Source organism: Ostrea edulis, chromosome 9 (assembly GCF_947568905.1).
Source record: "Ostrea edulis chromosome 9, xbOstEdul1.1, whole genome shotgun sequence".
Classification (NCBI taxonomy): domain Eukaryota; kingdom Metazoa; phylum Mollusca; class Bivalvia; order Ostreida; family Ostreidae; genus Ostrea; species Ostrea edulis.
This window is the reverse complement of record NC_079172.1, coordinates 67,602,888-67,616,222: the sequence shown is the minus strand read 5'-3', so window position 1 is coordinate 67,616,222 and position 13,335 is coordinate 67,602,888. Positions and strand designations below refer to the sequence as shown.

Here is a 13,335-nt window from a genome sequence, read left to right as displayed (position 1 = left end):
TTGAATGAAAATGTTGCGAATGCAAATAAAGTGAATTTTTGACGTTATTGTTCAGTGAATTCGTGAATCATTACCAGGTCTGTAATGAAGTCTGTGTATCGCACCGTGTTTTGAGAGAAGTCTTGATATCATGACGTCATTTGCGTGACACTAAGGTCAGAACTGAGCACTGTATGGTGTTGTAGTACTGTAACTAGTCTGTTCTCCTTAACACACAACTTCAAATAGTTGTACATATATATATATATATATTCATTATATTTATTGCATATATCTGAAATTTCTGTATCGTACCTCATGTACCACTTCCATTGTGGTTTGAGCGAATAAAATGAATGAATGAATGAACTCTATGGTCGGAACTGACCACTGTAATGGTATTGTAGTATATGATCCGAACTGACCACTGTCTCGTATTGTAGTATATGGTCGGAACTGACCACTGTATGGTATTGTAGTATATGGTCGGAACTGACCACTGCATGGTATATTGTAGTACATGGTCGGAACTGACCACTGTATGGTATATTGTAGTATGTGATCGGAACTGACCACTGCATTGTATTGTAGTATATGGTCGGAACTGACCACTGTATGGTATTGTAGTACCGTAGATCTACAGCGCGGATCCTGATACCAGTATCAGCCAGTTAACGACATGCAATGGTGCGTAACTAGCACAGAGTAGATTTATTGAAACCAATTTGGGGGCCATGAGGTCATATAAGTACAGAGCAACGTACATGAGATGAAAGTCAAAATTGATAGCAGCAACATGTCGCCATACCAGAAACTGACTACAGAAGGTTATATTAGATGGGGATTATCTGTAATAAATGTTTATGTAATTAATATACATAAAGGAATCTGTAACATGTATATTTGAACTAAAGTATTAACATTATTACTCTTAAATTAACATTTGTTTGGTTCTTTTTAAGATTATACAAGGCACTATTTCTTGTTTTAAAAATGTTGATTAAAAAGTGCCTTAAAAAAAGAACAAATGGCTTACATTTATAGTTAAAGCGGGACTGTGTTCATATACTTGTAGGACTTCTAGGAGTACGTACGTTTTCATAAACTCATGTAATATCTTGGATCATACAGTTTCTATGATTCATGCATTCGTAGATGATTCATGTACTCTCTAATAATTCTATGCCTTATCTACAATTCACGCATTCCCTCATACTTCACCTATCACTGAATAATCTATACATCCCCTAATGATTCATGGGTTCCAAATGATTCACATTTTCGCTAATGATTCACATATTCATTATTGATTCACACATTCTGTATTAATTCACGAATTCTCTGATGATTTACGCATTCTCTGATGATTTACGCATTCTCTATTAATTCACACATTCTCTAATGCTTCACGCATTCACTATTAATTCACGCATTCTCTAATGATTCATGTATTCTCAAATGATTCACGCATTCCCTAATGATTCATGCATTCTTTAATAATTCACACATTGCTTAATGATTCACATATTCTCTAATGATTCACACAATCTCTAATGATTTCACGCATTCTCTAATAATTAACACATTCACGAATCATTTCACGCATTCTCTAACGATTCACGCATTCCCTAATGATTCACGCATTCCCTAATGATTGATTGAATATTATTTAACGTCCCTCTCGAGAATCTTTCACTCATATGGAGACGTCACCACTGCCGGTAAAGGGCTGCAAAATTTAGGCCTATGCTCGGCGCTTACGGCCTTTGAGCAATGAGGGATCTTTATCGTGCCACACCTGCTGTGACACGGGACCTCAGTTTTTGCGGTCTCATCCGAAGGACCGCCCCATTTAGTCGCCTCTTACGACAAGCAAGGGGTACTGAGGACCTATTCTAACCCGGATTCTATACATTCTTGATCATTCTATATATCCTTGATTATTTATATATATTCTTGATTATTCTATGCATTCTTGATTATTCTAATATATTCTGGATTATTCTATCCATTTTTAATTTTTCTATATATTCTTGATTATCCTATATATACTCTTGATTATTTCTATAAATTCTTAATTATACTGTGCATTTTTAATCGGTCTATCATGCAATCTTCACGATTCATGCATTTCCCAGGATTCATTTGACTTCTTGGAAATTCATAGATATGGCTCTGAAATAGTACTCTTTTTTATCCTTTGATTTTGATATTTAAAAAACGCCGATTTTTAAAAAGATATCCTCCAATTTATAAAGATAAGTAACCTTTGACCTTTGATACCAGTTTGCTTAATTTCTTAAACATTATTTAGTAGCATCAATTGTCATATAGAAGAGGGCGTTCTAAGTTTTAAGAACCTGTGCCCAATCCTTTTGTTATAACACCCGGACAATAAAATATGTCCAAATCAAAATAAGCGGACTTGACAATAAACTGACCGGTTGGAATACACATCTGCTGCTCTATTTGTTGACCTAACTCTTTCTTTACGTCGCCATTAAGTCATTGTATTCTTATGTTGTTTATTTTTATTAACGTTAACATGCATCCACGGAGTTCCGAGACAACCCCGGGCCATCTCATCCTTGTGTTGCATTGTTTTTTAGTGTTTACGTGAGTGGTATTTGTTTTGTTCATCTTTTTGTCGGGTGTCAGTCGAAGGACAAACAGTTGATTTTATTTGATTCTGAAAAAAAAAATATATAATGAAATATTATTTTTCAATCAATATGTTTTATTTGATCATTTTTAACACTTGGCTAATTTGTCTAGTCATGACTATATGTTGTACATACATGTATCGTGTTATGTAGTCCATCTTGTTTAGTTTCTTGATCACAAGTGAAGGACATGTATCTATTTTACACGTTATGACCAATCATTTTAGCTTATTCGAAGATATATTTTTATCCACCCTTATCAGCAGCCAATGAAATAATGATTAAGTGTCACGTGATCATGTCTTTGTAGCTGTCCAAGTGAAAGGAAGCATTGTTTTCCATGTAATTATAGAGGAAAAATTTCCCTCCACCACCCCAATATTACCACCTTACTTTAAATGTAATGTGCGCCATTTCACCTTACTGTTTGCCAGCTTTTATGGATTGTTTCGTACCCGCTACTATATCTAAATTTTTAAGGTGTCATCTTATTTTTCTATTTTATGTTTTAACAAGATTTATAAAAATTAGGGAGATCCCAATGTCATTCTTGTTTAGGTTGTCTGAGTTGTAGTTTTGATACTCGGGGATCTCTCTATTATAGGGGTTGTAAATAAGTTGTCAACTTCTTCAATCGTCATTAATAAATGGCAATCTTCAATCATCAATATGTATTCTGTTGTTAATTGCCAAGAAAAATAACGAAGCTGCAGGACATGAGAAAACCGGTTTTTATGTTCTTATGAAAATGGAGGGCATAACTGAATTCCTTATCACCACTGTGGAGCATAAGAACACTTAAAGTAAAACAAATAATTCTTGTAATATATATTTTGTCAACACTCGATATCACTTACGGAATTCGGGGATTCTGGTATGATTTAAGAAGGAGAGTCAGATGAGATCCAGGTTTTCTTTTTCTGCTGTCACTCAACAATTTCGCCGTAATCTGTTTCTAAGTGACACGATACTGCATCTAAACAATAACTGGGAGCTGGTTTGCCTGTTTAAAGGACATGATACTACTCTTATATGATACCAGGGAGCTGGATTTTCCTGTCTTTCCACCAAGTACACGAAATCAGCTCGGGTTTTGTCATTCTTGTTGCATGCGACTGCGTGAGAGATTTGGGATCATATGATTTGACTAAGACACTTTCATTTCTGGTTGGTTAATGCGTGACATCACTCGAGAAGTTTCGGTATGCTACAGCTCCACCAACACCGTGTCACTGATACTCTGCGTGAAAGGTTAGGGAGTAACTAAGCATCCCAGACCCGCTATCGTCTTTCCCTGGTATACATGTGATATGAACATACAGTCATAGTTGTTTTGCGCTAAATATTTTTTGTAACTATCCTTCTGAAAAGTTTAAATTTACACCGAGGATAAATGAAAGGAAATCTATAGACAAATGTTGGATTTTCTGTTAATCTTTTTTTAATTTAAATATGTAATAATAAATCACAAATTTGTTATGCTATATAAAAACGTGCATACCTTACAACAAGCAATATACATAAATTTGTGACCAAAAAAATTCAACAAGTACATGCGTTTTGGTGATTTGCGTTAGTCTGTGTGAACATTAATTTCTTCCTCCTCACTATCGGAACACACGGATATGTCAATGTCTTCACTTTTCTCATATTCTTCACACTCTCTTGGGTCAGTTGTATCGCCTTCAGCCTCGTTTTCGTTTTCGTTCGAGACATCATCCGAAGCGTCTTCTTGACGCAGATGCACTTTACGGTGGCGCTCTAGGTTACTCTTATGACTGGTGGCGTAATCACAGACGGTGCACACGAAGTCCTTCTGTCCATTATGTACCGACAGATGGCGCTTCAGTAAAGCTTTTCTACAGAATCTTCGTCCGCAGTAAAAGCAAGTATATCCGTGATAATGAAATATCATTGAGTGTTCCCGTAAAGACGCTTTTGTATTAAATAAAATCCCACAACATTCTAGGAGTTTAGAGCAAGTCTGATGCATCGTCAGCATGTGACGTTTCAGATTGTTCCGGCGGTCCGTGGTATATCTGCATTGTGGGCAAGGGAATAGTTTTCTTCCGAGGTTGTATTGTGAGCCGTAAGCCTCCGAAAAAGACGAGGTAAGCGTAGGACTTTTGACGTCCTTAGTGTTTGTTGGAGAACCCAAGGTCATGTGAGATTTCCGAATATCATCTGCTCTTTGTGTTTCACCGGAAGTAGCCACTGGCAATCGTGGAGGTTGCACAGCGGAAGTGTTATCAAATAATTTAGGAAAACTGGCCTCTTGTAATCGTTTGATGTGCTCTTGTATGTATAAGTTATAGGCCGCTAGGTGGCTGGACGCGGCCGGTCCTGCGGGATTATTTACATCACTAAGTTTCCATGGAGATGGCGAGAGAAACCCAGGCCATGACGGGTTTAGTGCACCGTATCTAGAAAAGTCGAATGCCGGTCTCTGTCCACCGTATAGTGGTATAGGCCTGGAATAGAAAATAAACATGTACTAAATTTGTGAAATTCAAAACTTTACCAAACTTCGTCCTGCAGTAAAGAAACATCTGCATGATGTTATATTATTTTCTCTCTACAACAAAGATGTCGCACTTAGGCCGGAACTCGATCTGCGTCGATATCGAGTAAGTGAGACACGTTTTGTAACATAGACCACGTTTAATTCTCATTATTCCCGTAATTCTCGTGACACTCAACCCTCTCCGGTTCCCCGCAGCCCCACCCAAATTATATAATAGACTTATCCGGCTCTATATGATATCATAACACTTTAAACCTAGTGAAGTCTCGGTGAGTAACTGCAGAAGTTGTATTTGTGTGAGATATGTTGTCCATGCTTATTTTATTCAACATTGGATATGAGGAAGTGACATATGTTTACAAAATCTTTCAAATCAAAACAAGTACATCTTTGGCTCAAACAAATGACAACTCTCCGAGTATTTGATTTATAACGATTTTATTCATAAATAGTGAAAGGGATTGGGCAGCGGACACGGCCTATTTTAGTTCTCTCCCTATAGGGTTTCCGGGTATGGTGGAAAATTTGTAGTATCATTAGCAGGGCATATTGGAGGAATGGTTCACCGTGTGTTTGATAAAATACCAATGCCTAGACTTATATCTAACATGCATTTATTTTTGTAAGAATCGTTTGAGACATGAAAATTATGAATCGTTGTTGATTTTTATCATTTATAAAAACATCGATATGGAATTATCCCTTGAAATGGATCTTATCAAATATATATCTTACTTCTATCTATCTTTATATTTTTTTCTACCTTTATATTTTCTTTCTATCTTTGTATTTTCTTTGTCTTTATATTTAATTGTAACCTATATTTTCTTTCTATATATTTTCTTTCTATCTTTATATTTCCTTTCTATCTTTATATTTTCTTTCTTTCTATCATTATATTTCCTTTCTATCTCTATATTTCCTTTCTATCTTTATATTTTCTTTCTTTCTATCTTTATATTTCCTTTTTATCTTGATATTTCCTTTCTATCTTTCTATTTTCTTTCGAGAGATAATATAAAGGCAAATAGAAAGAAAGATAGAAGGAAAATATAATTACAGATAGAAAATAGAAAGAAAAAAGATAGAAAGAAATTAAAAAGATAGATATATATCTTTATATTTTCTTTCTATATCTATCTTTATCTTTTCTTTCCTTTTATCTATACTTTCTTTCTATATATAACCATATATTTTCTATCTATCTTTATATTTCTTTTACATTTTCTTTCTATTTATCTTCATTTCTATCTATATTTTCTTTCTATCTTTATATTTTCTTTCTATCTCTACATTTTTCTATTTGATTTTATATTTCGTTCTGTGAATATTGATTTTTTTCTCCAGTGAGATAACTGATGAAACAGACATTACGTGAACGTGGAAATTACTGTCGCTGTGTCATCACTGTGTCAGATATGTAATTTATCTAGTTTAATCTCGAAATAAAATATAGTAAATAATGAATATCAAAATAGAAATATCAAAATAAATTTCATGAAAATCCGACCATTTCTTAAACGCAACTCGAGAAAGTTATTGATACCAAGTCACGCTACATATGTAACCTATCACTCGGCGTTTTAGGTTTTAAAATGTCTACTTATAGGGCCGTGTAATCGCCAGAGTGATGTAGTTTTCCTGCACATATTTATTATTATCTAAAGTTTAAAAGACTTAAATTAAAAAAATGACAGAGACATAATACTGATTTCATCATAAACTGGTATCTGGATATTTCTTTATCATTGAATTATTTAACTACACTTGCCTGTTAATTAATTAATTAGTCAGAGTTCTGATATTTTCAAGCTAAATCCATAATTTCAAATTGCTATACTGTAAATTTTGTACCTTAATTTCTTAAAACATTTATAATCTGTTGCTAAATGAAAATACAATATAATTATATAAATATGTATGTGTGTGTGCATTACAAAACTTGTGCACTGCTTGTATTTAGATTTTTTAAAATCATTTTATAGACATCTTTTCGTGAGAGAAGCGAGCAAGTCTCCTGAATCCGCTGGTAACGTGATTGACCTCGGGTACCCATCAGGGAGAAGATTTACGGCCCTAAATCACAGTCACACAAAGTCATACATCCTTTAAAGACTCTGCTCATGACCCATGATTTTATATAAAACCACGACCCTTGTTTTCAGCGTGATGGATTTGTGAAGGTCATCAATTTTGTAAAACTTGGGGTCAGGGGAACAGATTTGCCTTTCTGCCGCTGTACAATTGTCCAAGAATAGAGGAGGTTGTTTTCAGAAATATGTGACTCAAAAATTAGCGATTATAATCCATGGAAGTTGGTCTCGGTTGACCAAGAGGTCGTTTGAACAAAATGAATGTCATATTGGTGTAATTAATCACCCCCTGTACAGACTGCAGATTTAATGGGTTATATATAACACAGAGTAAAACCATCAATCTGTAAAATAGCAGCCTGGTTTTCCAACATTACGAAATCTACCCCAATGTAAAAGAAATTCATTTTATTTTTATTAGTAGCTTGGTTCAATGAACTAATTGTCTGATCACAGAATGGATTTCTTTGATTACAAGCAATCACAAATTAGGTTGGTAATTAAATTTGGTAAAACAGGAAATGCAAAATAAGTGGATAATTATATTTTGGTAATACACGTATATGTATTACAAAATAGGTGGGCAATTATATATGCTAATAAATGTAATACAAATGTAATTATATTTGAAAATTTTAAACAACTGTTGTAAAGTAGATTGAATGCATGCATAGAATAAAATGAAACCAAATCATTTAATTGTATTCATAAATTATAATTATATTAAAACAAAGCTGTAATTTTACAAATTTGACAAGCTTTAAGTAATTAATAATAATGATATTAATGAAATGATGATACAAGTAAAGGAGGATATATTCTTAGCATTTTAACGATTGATTTCTACTTTCATAAGATTTTAAAACATTTGCAGTGTTACTAATCGGCTATGAACTAGATTCATTAAGCTATTAAACCTCTTTTTACATTAGCAGCTTACAACTTTAGAACTCATTTTTCTTTCTAAAATTAATTTTTTCCACAATTAAAAAAAAAAACTTACCTAAATGGAGTTGAATATAGAAAAACAGATCCTGCTTCCATTTTCTTCCAATTTTGCCTAGTAATATTTTTTTGTTGTCAAAATTGTATAGAAATACGATTCTATTGGATATTTTTATTACACCTCCATATATGTCACTGCGGTATTTTGCAGTGGTTTCTGTCAAATAAAATGATCTTAGTTTTAAAAATTTACATTTATTACTGGGTAACAAAGACGGAACCTCATCGCGCGAGAGTTTCAGTTCAATAGCTATCGACCAATCACAATCGACTTTACGTCACGTGTTCTTCAGTAGCAATATGGTCAATTAACTCAGGATAATGCGTCTGCGATATGTGAAAAATGTTGGGGGCGTTCCCTATTTCAGATTAAACCGATATAAATAGGGGGTTTATTATTTGATTTCTTTAATGCGAAATCACTTTGTAATTATACGAACTCGTAAAATAGAAAACTGAAAATTATAGATGCAAATGTGCAGAAAATTGTGTGACGGCATATTTCGATCTCGGCAAACTAATGTTAGTATATCGATGATATCAGCTATTGCAAAATTATTCACCGATGTTCATTTATTGTATAAATAAAATGAATTATCTTTTTACGTATTTTAATATTTTCATCATTGATTAAAGAGATAAATGTCTAGGTTGTTTCTATGAATAAATCAACGAAAACAAGAAGGAATTATCCCATTAGATGAATTAAATGAATAGTCTTTATATCACCACTACTACAAACATTCTAGATATTTAATTTTTATATCGTACATATCTTTGTTATCAATCTTATTTCTCGCTATAAATATATCACTAGCTTTTATTTCAAGTTGAAAGTTCATTGCTTTATCGAAAAATAAAATACATTTTAAAGCAGGAAATGTTTATTACTATAAAGAAAAAATAGTCTAGAATTGAAATGTTCATGATAAATGATGAAAGCATTTTCCCTCTTCAAAATAAAAATATAATATCTATGAAAGGTTTGTCTTAATATCTTAATTTGAAAATTATGATTATTTTTTGTTTCTCATTATTATCAGTGTAGAATGAAATAAATTTGGGTTCCGTGGCCATAATAATTTATTCATCAGGTATTCAAAATAAAAATTAAAAAAAACCAACAACATAAAAACAAAAACAAACAACAACAACCCCAAAAAAGCCACCCTAACATACAGTGAGATTCATTTTTCTTTATTCATTTTCTTCATTTATTTTTTTCAATCTTATTTTAAAGGTTTCATATACTGAATGTTTTTGTTTTTTTAAATAAACACACCAGAATTAGCAAATATCTGTTGGGACATTTCGCACTCTCGATGCACTTAAAGACTTATCATACATGCCATGATATTATTAAAGGTTAATTAATTCTCTCTTTTTTCATTTTCATGTGCAATGGAATTCAGGGTATTAAATAAATGAATATATTAGATCTCGATTACCACACACAGGACAACATATAATTCTGTAATGGAGAACTTTCAAAGGGTTTCCGAGTATCCGTATCGTGTAGGCTTCTCATCGGAACAATGGCAGAACTAAAGACGAATTTGTACGAAAGAAAATTGCGGATTAACACACATTTACTGACCAACAAAATAACTGTCGGTTAATTTCTGGATAGTAGATAGACACTACTAGCGGTTTTATGCCGAACAAACGTTTAATTCGCACGTTTGCGATAGATCTCAGCGACATAAAAATTCATTTCAGTGACGATCAGCATTTAAATTAACTCAACACCGTCTTAATCCATTTAAGGTACCTCAATCTGCAATAAAACCACTATGTAGCGAGGGGTTTTACGCTCCGTGGGTTTTCTCGAACTGAATTAAACTGCTATGAATCGCAGAAATACTGAAAATAATCGTCATTTATCCCCGAACAGATAACACCTTCTCATTCCCCAATAGGTGCTCCTACTTTTATTGCCCCCCACCCGCAGTTTACTTCTCCGGTGGGTCTTTGAATCCGACTGCTACAGACGACATCTTGGTTCGCCACCAGGCCTTTCCCGTACTCTCCTGTGAATTTCAGGCGTCAAGCGTCTACATGAAAAAGATTTATATGTGTTTATTTACTAAAAAAAATTAAATGAAAGAAAAGAAATTGTGATACGCCATAAAACATGATATTTTATGTCGATCTCGAGGTGAAAAAAATTGGAAAATATGATACTCGAACGACAGCAAAAGAAACGGATAACAAATGATAAAAACCTTTTTCTTGTTGTATTGAGGAAAATTGTCTGGCGGGGAATAAATGTAATTGCTCTGGGCTAATAGACACGCCATTTCTTCACAATATCGAAACACAAATTTATTCCGGATAGATATTTTTGTACAAGGTTATCTATTACAGCTTAAAACTTCAATGAAAAAAATAAAAGAGGGGAAATTACTGCATATATTTGTTTAAAGTTTAGTGTATAATTCTAAAGTTAATTTGAGCTCGCGTAGAAAGAGGTACGTATATATGATGTTTCCTGCTCTGGCTAATAAACCTGGTGCCATTTCGTGATGTATTTGTTTACTTTCTACCATTTTAACATAGTCATCCAGTTTCGTAAGTGATATGACGATTTCGGGACCTGCACCTGCCCCACAAGAAAGCAGAGACCCTCTTCATTGTCCCCCATCACGCAGAAATTAATTGACCAAACTTATTCACTTGCATTTGTTTTTTCACCTAGATATTCAATATCTCCAAATCCGGGCCTACTCGTGGACTCGCATTTCGCCGTAGGTACATGTTTGTTTTGTGTAAGAATGCTTCAGGAATAAAGGGAACTTTCGCGGGATAATAAGATACCTCTATTCGTTGACATTCTATATAGGTAAAAAGAGAGAACTGAGCCGTGCATCAGGTGATGAAGCTGGGAACATTAAAAGTGTACCAGGATTTTTTAGTTATTTTTTTGTATTGCTTTGTATCATGTTTCATAATAGTTTTTATCTAAGCAATTCAGTGAATATGAATAGAAAAATCATAAAATATTAAACTATGTGCTTCGGTTTTACCAATTATGTACATATCATAAAGGGGACGAAATACGGAAATGTTTTTCCGGCTTTTCTTTCTCCTTCCCCTTTCTTTCTACCTCCACTTCGTTAATTGATATGAGTGAAAACAAATCCAAAACAGAAGTAAAATAGTAATTATCAGTTGTAATGTTTTCGATATTTTCCAATTTCTCAACGCATGCACCAAATCCAATTGCGGGATCGTAAATCTGCATTAATTGATTGCGGGGAATACCGCAGCATTTGTAAAACGTGTTAGTCTCCCGATCCCGAGGCTGGATCGAGTATCAGAAATTGCCTCTATCGGTAATTGTCGCGCAGCCAGTCCCGTCGCTAATGGTTAGTATTTCTCACATATGCCAAATGGAAGTCATTCATGATATGCAAAATTTTGTTTATGTGTCGTACGGCGCGTGCATCTTATAGGAACCACGCAGAGCACCCAATTACCGTTTGTCTTTTTAACCGTGTCGTGGAGAGGTTGTGTTTTGTTTCGTCCATGCTTTATGAAGCCTTGTTCCTATGGGCAAAATAAAGGATTCCATTTTTAGGACAATAGGCTGAATATAGGTATCAGATTTGACAATTTGTGTTTTCTGCGGTCCTGGTATAAAACTGATCACTCTTTTGACAGTTCTTTTGTGGACGTTTGAATGGTGAACAAATTCGCAATTAATGTAGCACATTGATGAGAAAACAAATTTTAAACAAGAAGATAACATTTTGAATTCTACATCACAGAAATAATAATTTAAAAAAAAACAAACAAATCAAACGTAATGAATGGAATGAGATTTCTTTTTCTTAATTACAAAAAAAAAAAAAAAAAAAAAAAAATGATTCATACATACATCAATTTGAAATAATTTCAAGATATTGTGTTTTTCAAAATTTAAAACAGGCAATGCATGTACTGTAAAACGTATCAATTATGATTTTGTTTATAATATATCGAAGTTATGATATTATCTGACTGATTTTAATTTATTTTATTGTTGTCTACGTCTAACTAGTTTTATGACGACGAAAGCCTACAAAATTCAACAATGGATTTATGAATGGCATTTGATGTCGTATGATAGAGATATATCAATTCCTTTGATTTGTTTTGTCTAAACATTTTATCGAAGAGGTTGTTCCTTGAGTCTTGTAAAAATCTCCACACCCGTGCTGGTATATATCTCTGTAGTACGAGATGGTTACAACTCTGCTGGTGTTAATATTCCCTAATAAACGTAATGCACATTTTGATGCGCAGTTCTTACCGAAGTCAATTTTAGTTGTTTTTTTAAAAGATAACCAAGCTTTTTATGGGCTTTGATTACCCTATCACTTTATATTCAGACCGGTTCAGATCTTCAGCTGATATCAAAATGTGCTCAAAGTACTGAAATGTGTCTAGTTTCTCTGATTATATAGTGAAAGTATTATTTTGTTCTTGTGGACCTCGGTCAATGCCCACAGCGCAGATCAAGACTTGCTGGAGTATTTTTATACCCCGATCGAGTGCATCTATATGTGAAACTCTATGATATATGGAGAGAGATGACATAAATAGCCTTTATCTGTGTCTTTAATGCGCTTTAGAAACAAATTAAGCAGACTATCTGTTCTATTGCACACATTAGCATTACCTTTTTGAAATCAGTCATCGAGTATTTGTGCAGTGTTGTAATTAGTTTGATAGTTCACACGACTTTTCTGATCACACCTGATTTCTCTGCTGGTTTTTTGATTGCTCACTATCACGTTTACCCTGATAAAGATAGAGGACTCACGGCGGATGTGACCGGTCGACAGGGGACGCCTACTCCTCCTAAGCTCTGGAATTCCAGTGGTCCATGTTTGCCCTACTCTTAATTTTCTATTCACGTGATTCTTTATAGGATTTATGAGATTAATCGCTGTTCGTTATCTTCACATTTTGCATTGTATAAGAACTATTATTAACGCAAAATGCCATACATTATTTTACCTTGAAACAAGCATGTATTTTGAAATGATTATTTGACATTTTCATATCATGATTGATATCAAAGTAT

General features: G+C 33.7%; 1 protein-coding gene across 1 annotated transcript; it reads right to left on the bottom strand.

The window, feature by feature from the left end:
- Positions 1-4,065: 4,065 nt before the first annotated feature.
- On the bottom strand, positions 4,066-8,511 carry LOC125659954 (zinc finger protein 91-like). The gene is made up of 2 exons (XM_048891772.2): positions 8,263-8,511; positions 4,066-5,113 (listed from the first exon to the last, which is right to left on the bottom strand). The coding sequence occupies exons 1-2, from the start codon at positions 8,301-8,303 to the stop codon at positions 4,216-4,218; spliced, it is 939 nt and encodes a 312-aa protein (XP_048747729.2). The 5' UTR covers positions 8,304-8,511; the 3' UTR covers positions 4,066-4,215.
- Between the last annotated feature and the right edge of the window lie 4,824 nt (positions 8,512-13,335).